Source organism: Brachyhypopomus gauderio, chromosome 2, assembly GCF_052324685.1.
Source record: "Brachyhypopomus gauderio isolate BG-103 chromosome 2, BGAUD_0.2, whole genome shotgun sequence".
NCBI classification, from domain to species: domain Eukaryota; kingdom Metazoa; phylum Chordata; class Actinopteri; order Gymnotiformes; family Hypopomidae; genus Brachyhypopomus; species Brachyhypopomus gauderio.
Genome location: NC_135212.1, coordinates 33,091,307 through 33,107,304, shown reverse-complemented (window position 1 = coordinate 33,107,304; position 15,998 = coordinate 33,091,307). Strand labels below are relative to the sequence as shown.

The window sequence follows — 15,998 nt, the reverse complement described above, 5'->3', positions numbered from 1 at the left end:
CATGGCGGCGCTGGTGAGGACGCTCGCTTCTGTACCACCATTCATAATAAGTTTTGGGTACAAAACAAGTACAAGTAGCAAATAGAAGAGCAGCAAACTGCAGCGTGTGTGGCATAAAAATACTGGACGCTGGTTCCACCACATCTAATTTTATTCGCCACCTGAAAACCCACCCGGAAAGGTTAGTCGCTGCCTGAAAGGTTATTAGCAATATTGCAATATTGGTATTGACTTGCCAACAGTGCATCAGTAGAGAGGGTGTTCAGTCATGGAGGCCTCATAATGCGCCCTCACCGAGCCAGGCTAGGTGCAAGTACCCTGTCAATCCTGATCTTTTAAAAATGTAATGCGTTAGTTGCATAAAAAGTTTCCTTGTATTAGACACTGAAAGACACCTTGAAGTTCAAATATATTGTGTTTGATCCAGTTCATTAGGAGACAAATAGTTGTTGCTGCAGGGCTTTTTATGTCAGAATCATTATTATTGTAAAATTTGAATTCTGTTTTTAATTTTTATTTTATAATCACTAATTTGGTTGCTATTTTCTTTATATGCAGACCTTTCATATATATGTGATTTTTTTATTTCACAGCCCTCCTTTATCTTTTAGAACAAAATATAGCAGATGTTCAACTGAAAGAAAAGAATATTGTATCCAGAAAAATGTCAGTTTTGTAAGAAAAATACTTTTTGGAGAAAAATACGGATACAAAATTTATCTGGAAAACATTTGTGTGTGCATGCGCACTTTTAAAAATTGTATTTCTTCATTTACCAGTTTAAGCTATTATACATCAGAAGTGTCATAACAGACCATTACAACTATACAGTGATTTGCGACTACAGTCAGTGGCGGAGCTAGACTTTTATCCTTGGGGTGGCCAGAGGGTGGCCAAAGCTATTTTAGGGGGTCCATAGACTATGACAATGTATATTTAAGAAAAGCATTCATTTGCAACCAAAATCTGTAAATGTTATACTTTTCATATCAAGTACATCTTAAGCACGCAGGAGATCAGATTTGTGTATGAAATTTGCAGTTTTTTTAACAATGTGCAAAATGTACATGTCAAAGTAAAAACACAGATGTGCTACTTCTGGCATATCTGGCAGTTAAATGTGTTCAGTTCAGTCCAAATATACGAAATAGGAAAGTTGCTTTCAGCATTCCCTCGATCAGTGAGTGACTGTTTTTGAAATAATTTATTGCACTTGAGTACATATTTTCAGTAACTTACATCACTGATACGGTTACACAAACTTAAGTCGGGGCAAAGAAACCACTGTTGATGTAATGTGTAGTATATTATTTTTCCTAGAAAATGGTCTTTTTTTACTATTTATTTATTTGCAATATGTAAAATTATAATATAATTCATTCATAATATTACCTGCACCTACAAAGTTTTAAAAAAATGGAAAATGTTTTATAAGCTGCACCGGGCTAAAAGCCGCATATATCTACTGAACTGAAGACATTTAACTGAACTGAACCTGATCAGTTTCTGAACCTGTAGCATTTCACGTGCGACAGTTTTTGCTTAGAGCTGGTGTTGTGGGGCATTCCGACAACCCTCGTTTATCCGCATAAAGACGCTACAGATTATATTGTCGATTTATACATAAATAAGAGCTAGACTTTAATTATCCATCACAGCAAATGGCATTATCTATGTCCAAAGACACACTGGCTCAAGGGTGTTGATTATTTAAAATAAAATACACACTGGCTATACCGAAGTTCACCTCTGACCACGACATCGCAGTATTACGTCTAAATATCTAGTTAGGACAAAACAAGTGTGCTCAATGAACTAAGTTAGTCACTGTAACTCCCGAATATCATCTGTAGCGTCTTTATGCGTGTGCAAACGAGGGGACTTGGAATTTGTCACAACACGTTCGTTTGAAAAAAATTCTCCGTCGTGCCTGCTGCTTGCATGTGCTAAATGAAATTGAGCATTGAGTATTATTACCGATTACAAAACGCAACAGGCTCTCAACAAGATGTTCGATGCGGTGACATGTCAGTCATCTGGGGGGGCACTTGGGGTGGCCAATCAGAATTCAGGGGGGTCCAGTGCCACCCCGGCCCCTGCTTTGGCTCCGCCTATGACTACAGTGTCACTCAAATATTTGGGACTTGACTTGGACTTGAGAACAAAGACTTGAGACTTGACTTGGACTTGAGGTCAAAGACTTGAGACTTGACTTGGACTTGCAAAAAATGACTTGTGAGCATCTCTGCCCCTCACATCCTTGGCATCATCTCTTCCAGACTCTCCCCTCTGGTAGGAGACTTAGGACCATCAAAACCAGCACAAAACGACTTCTTCTTTCCCAGAGCTATAGTGCTGCTCAACAACAGTGGACACCTCCCACTGTAAACTTCAAACCAACCTAGAACTGGTCTGAACTGGAATTAACAGTACTGCACAGTACATGTATCTCACTTGCACTATGCTCATTTGCACAGCTGTAACGTGTCCTTTCCTGTACATTAACACAATCAAGTTTCTTTAAGCAATATTGTGAACATGAATATATGATATACAGTACATTATATATGCAATCATATTCATATGTGCAAGGTGCAGCTTTTTTGATCTGTGAGCTATTTCAGCTCTTCGTCACTTATTACCTTAATACTTAGTACTTCTATATTCTTATTCTATTTACTTCTCCCCTAGTAAAATGCTTTTCAGTATTCTGTGTAATTGTTACATGTCATACATGTGTTGCTGTCACCAAGCCAAATTCCTTGTACGTGTAACATACTTGGTGAAATAAAGAGATTCTGAAACTAATCCATAGCTTCGTGAGGTACAGATGTTTGTGCAACCTGAGTGAAACACACTCAGCATGTTCCTTCAGAGGTATTATTCTACACCCACCAAAGTTTACAGATGACATTGATTTGAGAAAAAATAAGAGACTCCGCATAGCCATTACTTTTGGCACCAGCTCTTTGTCCAACGTGCTAGATCATGTCAAATTTTTTTTATGCATCACACGACAGAAGACACATGGTGGAGATGCATGGTACAGTATGCCAGTCAGCACATTCATCTTGTAAGCTATCTTTCTGCTGGTTTGTGAATGTAGCGTGGGTCTGCATTATTCCAGTACATGGACGTTTATGTGAACTTTTGAAAAATTAGTAGAACATAAAATGTCACAATCTCTGCGATTCGCTCAAAGAGATCATGCACATATTCAAGATAAATCAATAAAATCATCAGGTCATCCACACCTAAGGTATAGCATGTCAGCCTTGGAATAAAAATATCAATGCATGAATAAATAACACACATACTATACCTTCATTCACCTCATCACTCTCTTTGTCCATTTGGGCTTTAATGATGTATCTTTTGATGAGTCGTTTCATTATTCTCTGTTATGGGTACAGGAAATTGCATGCATTCAAACAGCCATAGTTTATCCACAGGTTTTTACTTCATCAGTTGTATAAATACAGTATATACATATATACACACCCACATATCCATTTGTTTACCTGATAATGACTCGACTGAGGTGATCCTCTGTAATTTGAGTCTTTTTGGCTACCTAGCTGAAATGAAAACAAACATGATATTTTTTTCTCCTCATATTGGGACTGCACTTACAAAACAGAAGAGGTTCTCATATACCTATGATCAATTTTAGTGGTTGAGGTTTTAGACAGGGGCTCTTTTAAAATTTGTACTTTTACTTGACTGGTGCGTTAAAGGGCTGGACTCATTCCCTGCCTGTCTTACCTCATCAAGCTCTGTGTCATCTTTCAGGGCAGTTTTGTGCCTACGCAGAGGTGACAGCAGCAGGCGCCTGGTCCTCAGGGCCAGCCGGACCACAGATTTTGGACTGGGGATAAGATTAAAAGGAACAGGCAAAGTTCCGCCCTCCTCAAAGTAGGAGAACCACAACTTGGCCCTAGCAAACTTCCACTCCACATCTGCATCATCCTGTCAGCCAATCAGAGGACAGAACTTGGTCAGAGAGTTTCCACACTGCTATGTGTATAGCTATATGCAAATGATTTAAGTGCAGTACATCAATAATGATGATAAAGGTAATGGAAATTAGTAGAATGAATGTTACCTGAATGTATGTAACAGAGACTGGGCATTCTCATTGGGATCAGACTCTGTGCTACTATTCAGTGCTCTAACTTATCCACCCATTTTGGGTAACAACATTCTATGCTCACAATTTCTCTCACAAGCTCACTTGGTCACATTTAACAGTATAATACTTCATTCTAAGAAAATCTATTAGTATAAAAATATTTAGTAGTATATACGTAAGCATACAAACTAAGCTGTTTATTTTAGTCTGTATGCTAAATTTAGGACCTAATATAATGTGAGATTAAGATATAAGATAGCTATTAAATACATCGGATTTCAAAGGAACTGGACTGTATGCATTAGAGCTGAAACGATTCTTCGAGTAACTCGAGTAATTCGATTACAAAAATTACTCGAGGCAAATTCTTTGCCTCGAGGCTTCGTTTAATTTATGTCACCATCTATTTTAAATGTTTCTACTGTCGTATCAATCCCGCTTTGTACTACTGCGCAGCTCCGGTATCATTGTTTTACACGGACTGTTATAACTGACGCACAGGTTTAAAGCGGCGTGATTTGTTTTGATGGAAATGGCGGAAAATGAAGATAGCGGTGTCCGTAAAAAGGCAAAAATGTCAAGTGTGAGACCATTTCTTCGCTGCGCAAGGAGGACAACGTAGTGCAGTGTATTTACTGTAAAACAGACCTGGCCTACCATAACCATCCTCAATACTTCAGCACCTAAACCGAAAGCCATCCGCACGTGAACTGCGCTTCTCCAGCGGTTTAGGAGCCTCTCCAAGTTATGTTATGATTATAACTGATATAAAAGACTAGTGCTTGTTATAATGTACAGTAGTTATAATTATATATAGCACGTGTTATGAGTCCGATAGTGACTAGACATAATAAGTAGCAAGACAGCAAATGATCTCACTCATGTAATTTATCATCTCTCCCTCCAAACAACACACACACACACGGACATAATTGGGGGGGGGGGGGGGGGGGGGGGGGGGGGGGGGGGGGGGGGGGGGGACATGTCCCCCCCACTTTTTCAAAAGCCGGTTTTGGTGTCCCCCCCCCGCCCCACCCCCCAGTACAACTGTTTTACAGTTAAAACCAAATATTTAAATAGCGACGAAGCCATGTCCCCCCACTTTTTAACGGTTAAAAAACAAATATTTAAATAGCGACGAATCTAGCGCTAGGACCATGCAGAAAACGACCTCTCCGAGCTCCGCTCCGGTATGCCCCCCCCCCCCCCCCCCCCAAAAAAAAACACAAAAGTGGTGATTTTATCCGATTAATCGATGGAAAAATCGACAGAATACTCGATTTCAAAAATATTCGATAGTTGCAGCCCTAGTATGCATATAGTAAAGCGGTCTTTTAAGGTTGATTATTAATTCCTAATATGCTTTTCAATAATAAGATCAAAAAGTATTACTGTGTAGCATCTATATAATATACACAAGCAAACATTTTAGTAACACATAGTATACATAGTGTAACATTTTAGAAAGGACAACCATCATATGTGCAAAGAAAGAAAGTGCATGTGATGAACATGATGGTGGCTGTTATTCAGTTTATTCAATATCAAGGCAGAGTTACTACCATCATACCATCTTATTGACATTTACCAGGATTCTTCAGTCTTGCCTTGGTCTGAGTGTGTGTGTGTGTGTGTGTGTATGTGTGTGTGTGTGTGTGTTACCTCAATTTCCTGAAATGAGCTGTTGATCATAGCAATAAGCATGTTGAGCAGAACAATAACCACGGTAACGTTGTAAACTCCATAAAGGACATAGCCAATGTTTTCAATGAATTTATGTCCATTGTTAATGACGACTGATTTGACCTCAGATAGTCCAAAAATAGCCCAGAATAATGTTTTAAAGCTCTCTTCAACACTAGGGAAAAAGAACAGTTTATAAGACATATGGCATCAAAGCATTCATGAAAGCAAACATTTACAATTAAATTAAATTAATTTAAAACTAAACAAAAGTAAAACAATTAAACTAAAGAGGACCCCTAAACAGTTTTGCTATTTATCTCTAAGTTTGATATCAAAGTATCTAAGTTTATCTCTTAAGATTTTCTCTCAAGCACAAACTAACAGCGCAAAGTAAGTTAGGTGAAACCTCCAAAATTGACAATCAACCACAAACATTTTGCTTCAGAAATGGAAGTCGAGTCATTGAAATGTAAGCAAGAGAAAAGTCATTGAGAATCAGCTGCAATATGTCTTAAATTGCTAGCGATGTAAATAAAATTATTTTACAAATCCAAGAGACTTTTGAAAACTTCTCTATATTCATTATGCTATAATGTGCTATTCATTATGCCTGCATTCTCTGGCATGCCTGCTTGCCCACTTTGTATGCAAGTCACTCAATTTGCCAAACGCCTACTGGCAGTATGGCGACAACTGTTTTCTGCCAGTGCCTTTGTATCTTCTGTACCCATATACAATATGAATATGCTAGGCAATTGTAAGGGAAATGTCTGAAAACATTTGTTAAAGATATGGCATTTTAAAATACAAGCTTCTAATTATGGCGATGAGATATTATACTTTTTGAATATGAGAGAAAAACACAAGAAAGGTGTTTGACAAAAATCAAGCGTGTCATAATTATGTGCTTAACTGGTGTGCAGTTACATGCAAGTGTCTTCGTAATAACTATTTGAAATCAGCAATCGTTACTGGATACATGTCTTTTACTTAGCCTGTTATACCTTTATTTTTTGATTAATTAGTCAAAATTCAATTCTGTTCTTGTACAAGAACTGTCTCTGCAGTATATCACACTGCCTGGCGATGTTCTCAGAAATCTAAGTTTAATTCATATTGCTTGTTAAACAGATTCTTTTTTTATTCTCAAAACAGTGAATTCTAATCCAAAGACAACACTCAAATTAAATCTTATGTGCTGGTCTTAATATTTAAACTAATCTCCACGGACAATTCTAATCCCAAACGTGAAAAGCCTTAAACCCAGCAGAATACTTACGTTGTGAAGGCATTGTTCTGCTTTGCTCCGAGGTAGTAGGAGTAGAGATTGAACATGCCAATCATGAAGGCCACGAATACCATGATGAAGATTACCATAAACTTAAATATGTCTTTAACGGTCCTCCCCAGAGATATCTGCAGTGGACCAAAGCTCTCATTGGCTGGCAGGATATAGGCGATTCTAGAGAAGCTTAGCACCACGGCAATGGCATAGAGACCCTCAGAAATCAGCTGTGGGTCAGAGGGCACCCAGTAGATACGTGCTACAAAAAAAAAATGGTAAGTCAGATCTAAACAGACTTTTGTTTTCACTCTGACCTTTTCACAAGAAGTGCAGAATCTGAAACATATTGTCTGAATATCTGAATGTATGGAAACTTCACTGACAAACTCACCCAGGCGGTAATACTCAATCTCGAAGGGCAACGTTATGTTTGACAGGTCCGTGTAGCGCTCGTTAACATAGCACTGTGCAACATAAGCATGCCAGAAGGCCATGAATCTCGCAATGAACGACGTCACAAAGATGGCCAGCATACCGAAGTCCAGCAGATTCCAAGGTTCCAACAGGTACTCCCGTGGGCCTTGGGACCAGATCTCTTTGCATTCAGCCCAGATCATTCCTTTAAATTGGAGAAGGGAGGCATAATAACAAGTAAGACATTAACTTTATATAAAAGATATAAAAAAGCTCAGACAGTACACATTCTTTCCTCTCAGAAAATGTCCATGTCTATATTTATATGTCTATATACAAAATTTGTGCTTGGTAACAATGTAGCTGCTGCATTACTAATCGGTCTAGTAATATAAGGACATGACAGCATACATAAAATAAGATTCTTGACTTTCTCCAATGTTTCCAAATTTGATATAAACTGCACATATTAATAAGAGCTTTAACTTGAAGCTTGTCATGTAACATACTGGTAAGACATGTATTCAACATTTTGATGCTTTACAATCTAAACTATGACAACATGCATGAAGTGAGGGCGAATTCAGGATCTAGGAGCTCATGAGCACATGTGTCTACGTTTGCCTTAATTTGTTTCATAAAGACTATGATAAACAGAATAAATATGTGTTGTTTTACCTTTTCTTTATTGCTACACTTTATTGCTACACTCAGTCCTGAACTAAGCATGTTTAGAGATTAGAGATTATACATTATAGCTGACCTATGACCCAGGAAATGATTAGCATCTCCATCCAGGTGAAAGGGGTGGTCTTCATTCGGAAAAGCTGGGCAGGGTGATCGTGGACAGTCATGTTAGGGAGGAGAGTGGTCCCCTCAAACCGGTCTGCTGCGTTAACGATCAGGAGACCCAGAAAGATGGTGAACGAAGCCGCATGGGCCACAAACTTCAGGAAAGGACCACGGATGACTTTCCCTAACTGTAAGGCACGCGGACAGTGATAAAAGTGATGCAGGAAATTCACAGACATACTTACTGACATTCAGAATATTCAAATAATGCACTGGAAAGCATCTTTATGATCGCGACATCACACAGCTCTCTGGATGGGCAGTAGGATAATCTTAGGGATATTCTTAAACCTGAATAAGAGGGTGGTAAAAGAGAGTCTACTACACTACACTCCGACAGGTGGAACCCATGCTCAACACATCTGACCCAGCCATGACTGACCTTGCTTGAGGGTGCGATCCAGTACAGTATGGCCAGAGCAGGCAGCCCCACCGCCACCCCCGAACACCACCAGAAACTTCACGGCCGTTGGCTGCTGCCTCAGTCCCGACAGATTCTCGTACCAAATGGACAGGAGCTTCTGCTGGCAGTTCGGATGCGCCACAAACTGCAGAGGAGGCATTGGCACAGACAGAGGTGCGTCAGGAGGGGGCCATGGAGCCCGTCCCACGCACCGCGAGACCGGCTTCAAACTCGTGCGGTTGGGCAGAAAGAATTGGATCCAGTCCATAAAAAAGTCCCCTCCATGAACTGAAACTCACCTTTTTAAGCTCATATTTGATGGCCAGTTTTAACCGAATCAAACTCGGTCTGCCGGTGGAGTCGAAGCTGTTAATTTCTGTGTCTCCGTTCAATATGGCCTCCACCTCTTCTGTGTTCCGACACAAGTCCAAAAGCCCAACTACAAAGTCCTTGCACTGCATTGAAAGTTTCCTGTAATCATTCTGTGAGCAAAGACGAACATGATCTTAACATAACAGCACTGGTATTATAATGGCTTAATTTGCTACATCATATATGTTGCATACTGTATATTTTTGAGCATCAAAAAGTAACGTTTTAATAATGGTTCAATAATGCAAATTCTATTGTGCATTTTGTGAAGTCACACACTAACTTGATAGTTTAAACAAGTAGCTTTTGTATTAACCTGCATTTGAAATAAAGCCTGTACCTATAACAAGGACTGGATCTATCTGGCTCATCAGGATCTAAATACGCTGTAATTCCACATGATTTATCTATGTGACAGATGAAATTAATAACCCCAAAGAAATTCAGCGTGCCAAAAACAATCTTTTACTACCTGTTTAACATAGAAAAACTAAAAGATAAATCTCAGCTATGCAAATGTATACAAGCAGAGACAAAATCCTCACATTCGGTCAAAGGACACAGGTCAGCTGAATGTTGGCAAACGCTGCATCCACCCACAACTCTTACCACCAACCACAACAACTCCCAGAGTTCCAGGCATTAACAATTTCCGCATGTCTGGGAGCACTGCTATCATCCCCACCACAGCCTCTCAAAAGGAACAGCAACAGCAACAAACTCTTCATTGTGAATATTCTACAGGGTCATAAAATAAATATGGAGAAGAAAAAGTATAAGTTGACTACACAAGATTTAAGAAAAATAAAATGTGATGTTACCAAGATTCTGTTAGCCTCTTGTGTTGCCATACTTCAGAACTGCAACTTTCTAGGAGTGTCCAGAAATATGAGGCATGAAGTGCTCAGAGACATGGCTAAAATAAGGAAGCCTGGAACATGGCCACTGCTGCAGGAGACTCACAAGCTGGAGTATCATGACTGGGCCAGAAATACCTAAAGACTAAAGATTTCTCCAAGGTTTTAGGGACAGATGAGACAGATGAAATTTTGAAATTACTGTAGATGGACCAGATGAGGGGGTCTGTGGGTGGATCACTGACAGGTTGGTGGATCGCTAACAGGTGGGTGGATCACTAATGGGCACACAGCACTAGCAAGGTGTGATGAGGGGTACTGCTATCGGTGGGCATCATTAACGATGAGCTAGCTGGACCTTTTCAGGTTCCCAAACCTAACGCGAAGACACTTTCTTCAAGCACTGTGCAGCCACATTCAAGAAGGCCATGATCTTAATGCAAGATTAATGGATGGTGCCCCTTTCCATCCAGGTAGACCACTGCTTGGGTAACCAAGCAGAAAGTGATGGATGGAAATCTCACTGTGCTTACTGGAAACAAGGGTGGATATACTCATTACTGAATAGTTCTGATGACCCCAATTTATTTATTTTTTTTTAGTAATTGTTTTTTTATTATTACCTTAATACTTATATGAAGTCTGGTTGCATAGTAAATGGTATGCATAGTAAATGCTGCTACGTTGTGCATGATTCTTTGCCATGGGAGATGTTGTTGTTGTTGATAATCTGAGATAACTGTTAGAAACAGCACATGATCTACCCTGAAAGATTCAGTTCACCTGCTACTCGTTACCCCACCCCTATTTAATCTTTCACGTCACACTTCCGGGTTGCGAAGTATTGTTGCTATGCCACATACCGAGCGTTCTTTCCAAGTGATTGTCTTCCCGTGTACTGACCTCTGTTCTCCTTCTAGACTTCATTCCCTGCCTAGTCCCACTGAACCTTCTGGCTTCTGTCTTCCCGGCGTGACCCTGGACCGTCCTGACCTCGTTTACAGCACCCCTGTGCATCATACTCTGAACTGAGGTTTTCGTCAGTTCAAGTGCTCTGTATTTGCTCTATCAATAAAAGTGGCTATTCTCCGCATTTGGATCCTTGTCTGCCTGGTCAATATGTTACAATAACATTTGTTCACCAGTAAAATTAAGATGAGAAAACAAATAACCTAATTGTAGATGCAGTGTAGATGATTTGTAGCATTCCTGTTATTTCAGGAATCTGTGATGCTCAATTTACATTTTTCATTTATAACTTTGTAGGATATTCACTGAGATTAGAGCAGTAGTATTGACAAGCTCAACATTACCACCTGATTTTGCTAATAAGGGGAACTTAATTTTTTACAATAGTGGTCTTTATGTAGGATTTTTAGTTTTCGGTCCAAAATTCAAAGTGTAAAATTTCTTTTACATAGAAAATCAGCATCAGTGAAAGGATGAAATCTGAAATCATTTGGCTGGCTCAAGCTAACGCCTTCCAATGGGTTGAGGTTAAAAGTTCAGGTTGACAAATTAGCAGTCTCCCAGTTTGTTTAATTAATTAATTTTACTTGCTGTCTGAACCTAATAAGCTGGGACAAAATCCTGGGCAGGTTTTACTGTTTGCACCTGAATCATATATGTCTGCCCATGGATGTGCAGCATGTGTGGAGGACCCTTACCTTAAATTCTTTTTCTATATTGGCCAGCACTGCTAGCTCATTGCTTAGTTCGAGGGCAGTCAGCACAGGGTCTTCACTGGAGAGGGACAGGTATGCTGGACTGGCCAAGCCTTTGTAGGCATTGATCCTGGACCGCGAATGACTGAAGGAGTCATGCCTCTGGTGGTAGACGCAAGCATTGCACTTGCAGAAGTAATCGTGTGGCCGTTCAATACAGGCACCTTTCCTCAGCAGGATATGTACAATCTCGTACTCGTGGCAGTGAGAGGCCAAGATGATGGGCGTGATGTCATGCGAGAACCGTGTGCCGTCCTCGTCATAGGCAAATAAGTCGTCATTCGTTTCTGCTTGAAGGGGGCTGCTGGTTAACTTCGAAGTGTCAACGAAGGTCTTGTGTGCCAGGATGGCTTCCACTATACGAATGTAGCCTTTGCTGATGGCTAGAAGAAGTGCGTCACCTATCCTGGCCAGCTTCTCCTTCTTCAGCAAGAGCTCTGTCACCTCTAGGTGTTCATTGGTCACTGCCAGCTGTAAAGCATTCTGGTCCATGTAGTCCACACAATTAACATTAAGGTCAGGCAGCTCCTCCAGCATCTTACGGACAACAGGGATGTTTCCATACTCGGCTGCCTCGAGGAATCGCTCTTCAGCAGGGGACAAGCTATTGTAACGAGCGCTGAACATGTAGGAGGGCCCGCGCATGGCCATGCGGCGACTCTTCGTAATCGCACGTCTCTGAAAAGCCTGACCATCTGCATTGCTCCTCCCACAAGGACAGAGACAAAGAAAATCAATTAGGCCAATTACAGCAAAGGTCACAGTCTAAAAACAAACCCCTCCGCTTGAATCAAGGCAGCTGTCACAAATTTAATACTTTACCAAAGTGCTGAAGTTCAAAAGTCTCCAGGGTGCCTCTATTAACTCAGTTAATTTTTGACTACACAGTGTCAACTTAATACATTAAGTAGTTCATTTTTATCATCAGATTAACATTATCTTCACAACAAAATTATTTTAGTTATTCCCGAATGGTGACAAGTTGCATAGTGTCCACATCTCTGTAAATGATCTGCTGTAATTGTATATAGTGCCCATATCTCTGTAGATAATCTGTTGGAATCTGTGTCCTAATGTAAGATGCTGGTGGCATGACATCATGATTCTATAGTTGTTTATGAATGTAAATGTAACTAATGACATTAAGTAATTCATTTTATGAATGAAGCTTTCATGCCATTAGCCTATAGACTGTATATATAAAAACAACACAGCCATTTACCTAGGAAATCAATAAATAGCAATAAAACTAATTGATTTAATTGATTTTTTGTTTGTCCCTTACAAGCCTATGCATCAACCAACAACAGCAGTGGATTGTTATACTGTTAAGTGGGAGCAGACCCACAGTACAAATGTGCTTCTTCAGAATCATCTGCACCAGCTCTTAGAGCCATCTGGATTGAGTTGGGTAACAGGTCCAACGTCCTCAGAGCCACTTCCCTTGAGCTCATGGATAGGCTGATGACACAGACACTAAGATATCCACAGGAGAGGCAGAGCAGTGAAGCAGACTGAGTCAGAGACCACAGCTTTCAGGGCCTGATGGCAGAGAATGAAAATATTCCCACTGTTTGACTCACTGCTAATAACCTGTCCTGGGTCCAATTATGGATGTGATATTTCGAGAGAGGCTAATGGCATGAAAGCTTGTGCTTCCATCACAGCATGAGTGTGGCATCTTGGTCTCTAAAGCATTCTTACTGGGGTATTGATTCAATAAAGATTTGAAAGGCACTGTGCATGGGGCTTTCTGGTATACCCATTTTATGCAAATAAATGCCCTAATTCAGTCTGACAATAAGGAAGTAGTACTATTGCTTCTGTTGAAGCACTGATGATGAAGCCATGCTTGATGAATGCTTCCACCCAAGTGATGTTGTTAATGTTAATGAAAACCATGAACCCTGACAAAATCTTGGCACCTTCCAATAGTTTAAAACCACATCACTCCAAAACAAATTATGTCAACAGTGATAGATATTGCTTGACACTTACATCTCAAGAATATGGCAGGTAAACAGGCTAAGCAATGGACAGTTTGAAAAGTATTAAAGCCAAGGCAGAACACCTCTGTTACACAGCCAGCGGGTTCCAGGCAAACCTGGGTGAAGTCAGCACCTGACTAGAGAAATGGGGAATGAGTTTGGCCTTGGGGCAGGGAAATGGCAAAGAAAAGAGAGGGTGAGGATTTAGTGCAGAACAACAAACTGAAAACAACAACAAAAACACACTCACTCTCCCCAACACACACAAAACGTACCTTGTGAGACTTTACTTTACACAACTTTACACTCAATGAAATATAAAAGAACTAGGACTATCATCGTTCCTTTTGTTCAACCAGTATCCAACTCAACGAGTGATGTAGTGATACAGTGATGTAGTGATGTAGTGATACAGTGATACAGTGATGTAGTGATGTAGTGATACAGTGATGTAGTGATGTAGTGATACAGTGATACAGTGATGTAGTGATGTAGTGATACAGTGAAATTTGTAGGAGTGTCAACAGTTTACAGCTTGATGACGTTTAAAGATAACAGCTACAGTGAAAAGCCGTAACAGCCACATTCGTGTTAAAAAAAAAGTAACAGATCAAAATAACAGATCTTCACCCGCGACAAAATTGGCTGCTGTCCTACTGAACTACACCCTAAAGCAAAAGAAGAATAAAACGGGTACCTCAAGTAATACCCTTGGTAAACTGTGCTCCCTCCTTCACATTCAGCGCTCGTCCGTCGACATGCGCCAATCTCCCGATTTACATCGTCCGAACTTTCTTCTGAAGGAAAGTGCTCAGGAACTATCGGTCTTCTCATGACTTAAAAATCGTCTTCAGCGAGCGCAAAAGCGCAAAACGTAGCATAGCGTCCAAAATGGAATGTATGTGTGTTTCATTTAAAGTTTTTTTTCTCTTCCTAGCGTAGTTTGGTACTGGTGACGTTTAAGCATGCGATAGCCTAACAGTTTCTCTTGATGTCGATCGAAATTTACAAACGCAGCCCACAATCTCCGCATTCATGTCTCTTCGACAGAAATCGCAATGAACTCCCACCTATAACGCAATTGTTTTCACTAATGTGGGAGGATTTCGAATAACTAATCGTATAGGGTCTTAAGCACACGTGCTTGGTATAAATAAATGTACAAAATCATTTACCCTTAAACTCCAATGTTTATTTTTACTCATTTGAAGCAATATGTTCTGGAAGCACAAACTAGCAGCAAATTATGATTAGCTATGTGTTATTAATATTATTGTATTATTTATTATTGTTGTTAATAAGATGTAGAACTGTATATTGTAAAAGCTCTGATGTAAAACTTTAAAATAAGCCTAATTTTCCAGGAGGATTGTAATATTGTATAGCCTACTATTGAAATATTTAAATTACTTGAGTTGGCTTTCTGACACATGCTATGTCAGTGCAATTATATCAGATTCAGATGCTTTTGCACAACTCTTGAATATAACATCCATGTTATATGATTGGATAGTACTGAAACTTAATATCTAAGGTTATATGTTAGAACATAAACGAACCATATGTTTAAGTGTGTGTTGGATTCTTAGTACCATGCACCTTGATATAAGCAGTTATCTTTGTTACCAAAATTCAGCCCCTAAAATAAGATCCTGCAGCACGCAGTGTAATTTAATGGTCAGAATAAGAAGCTTTTTATCCCAACAATTAACGTAAAAATATATTAACATTATATACTTAACTAACTAGGATTTATTTGGCCCCGTCTTATGAACCTGAGGACATCCTGACATTTCTGATGTATGTCAGAATTGTTTTGTTTGTTCAAAAGATTAATTGACGTTGATGATTTCTAAAAGAGGTATACTTCACTTGTTTACCAGTTGGTTATGATAAAAGCTTTATCACCAGGCATGAAACAAAAAGCCAATTTGTTTTGCTCTGGGGAACCATTTCACATATACATGAATCTCCATCTGATGTGCTTCCTCTTAAGTGCCTGTGATCCATTGGAAAGATATGATGGATATCCCTTCAAGAATTATAGGGGATTCAGTAGGCTATCCATTTTCCATGTATCACCTAGAATTTAGTGATAGGCCTACATGGCATCATAAAGATGCATAATGATGACCAATGTAATCTTAATGTAGTCATGACTGTAATGAACCTGACGCAGCAGCCCAGCAGGAAGTTTTTATATGAACCCTAGCGCTCCCTCGCCAAAATGGCTCGCCAGACATTTCTGGTTCCCGCTCTCCCAGGGCACACCCACCACACAGGTG

The 15,998-nt window shown here is 39.8% G+C and overlaps 1 protein-coding gene across 1 annotated transcript in view; it reads right to left on the bottom strand.

Annotated features, from left to right (window-relative positions):
* trpc6b (transient receptor potential cation channel, subfamily C, member 6b) overlaps positions 1 to 14,778 on the bottom strand; it is a 29,524-nt gene extending 14,746 nt beyond the window's left edge. The window contains 12 exon segments of the mRNA XM_076994464.1: positions 3,323 to 3,398; positions 3,522 to 3,578; positions 3,766 to 3,969; positions 5,795 to 5,990; positions 7,098 to 7,362; positions 7,495 to 7,722; positions 8,281 to 8,497; positions 8,752 to 8,811; positions 8,813 to 8,917; positions 9,072 to 9,254; positions 11,669 to 12,428; positions 14,411 to 14,778. Coding sequence (XP_076850579.1) covers positions 3,323 to 3,398; positions 3,522 to 3,578; positions 3,766 to 3,969; positions 5,795 to 5,990; positions 7,098 to 7,362; positions 7,495 to 7,722; positions 8,281 to 8,497; positions 8,752 to 8,811; positions 8,813 to 8,917; positions 9,072 to 9,254; positions 11,669 to 12,428; positions 14,411 to 14,547 — 2,488 coding nt within the window. The 5' untranslated portion in view covers positions 14,548 to 14,778.
* Between the last annotated feature and the right edge of the window lie 1,220 nt (positions 14,779 to 15,998).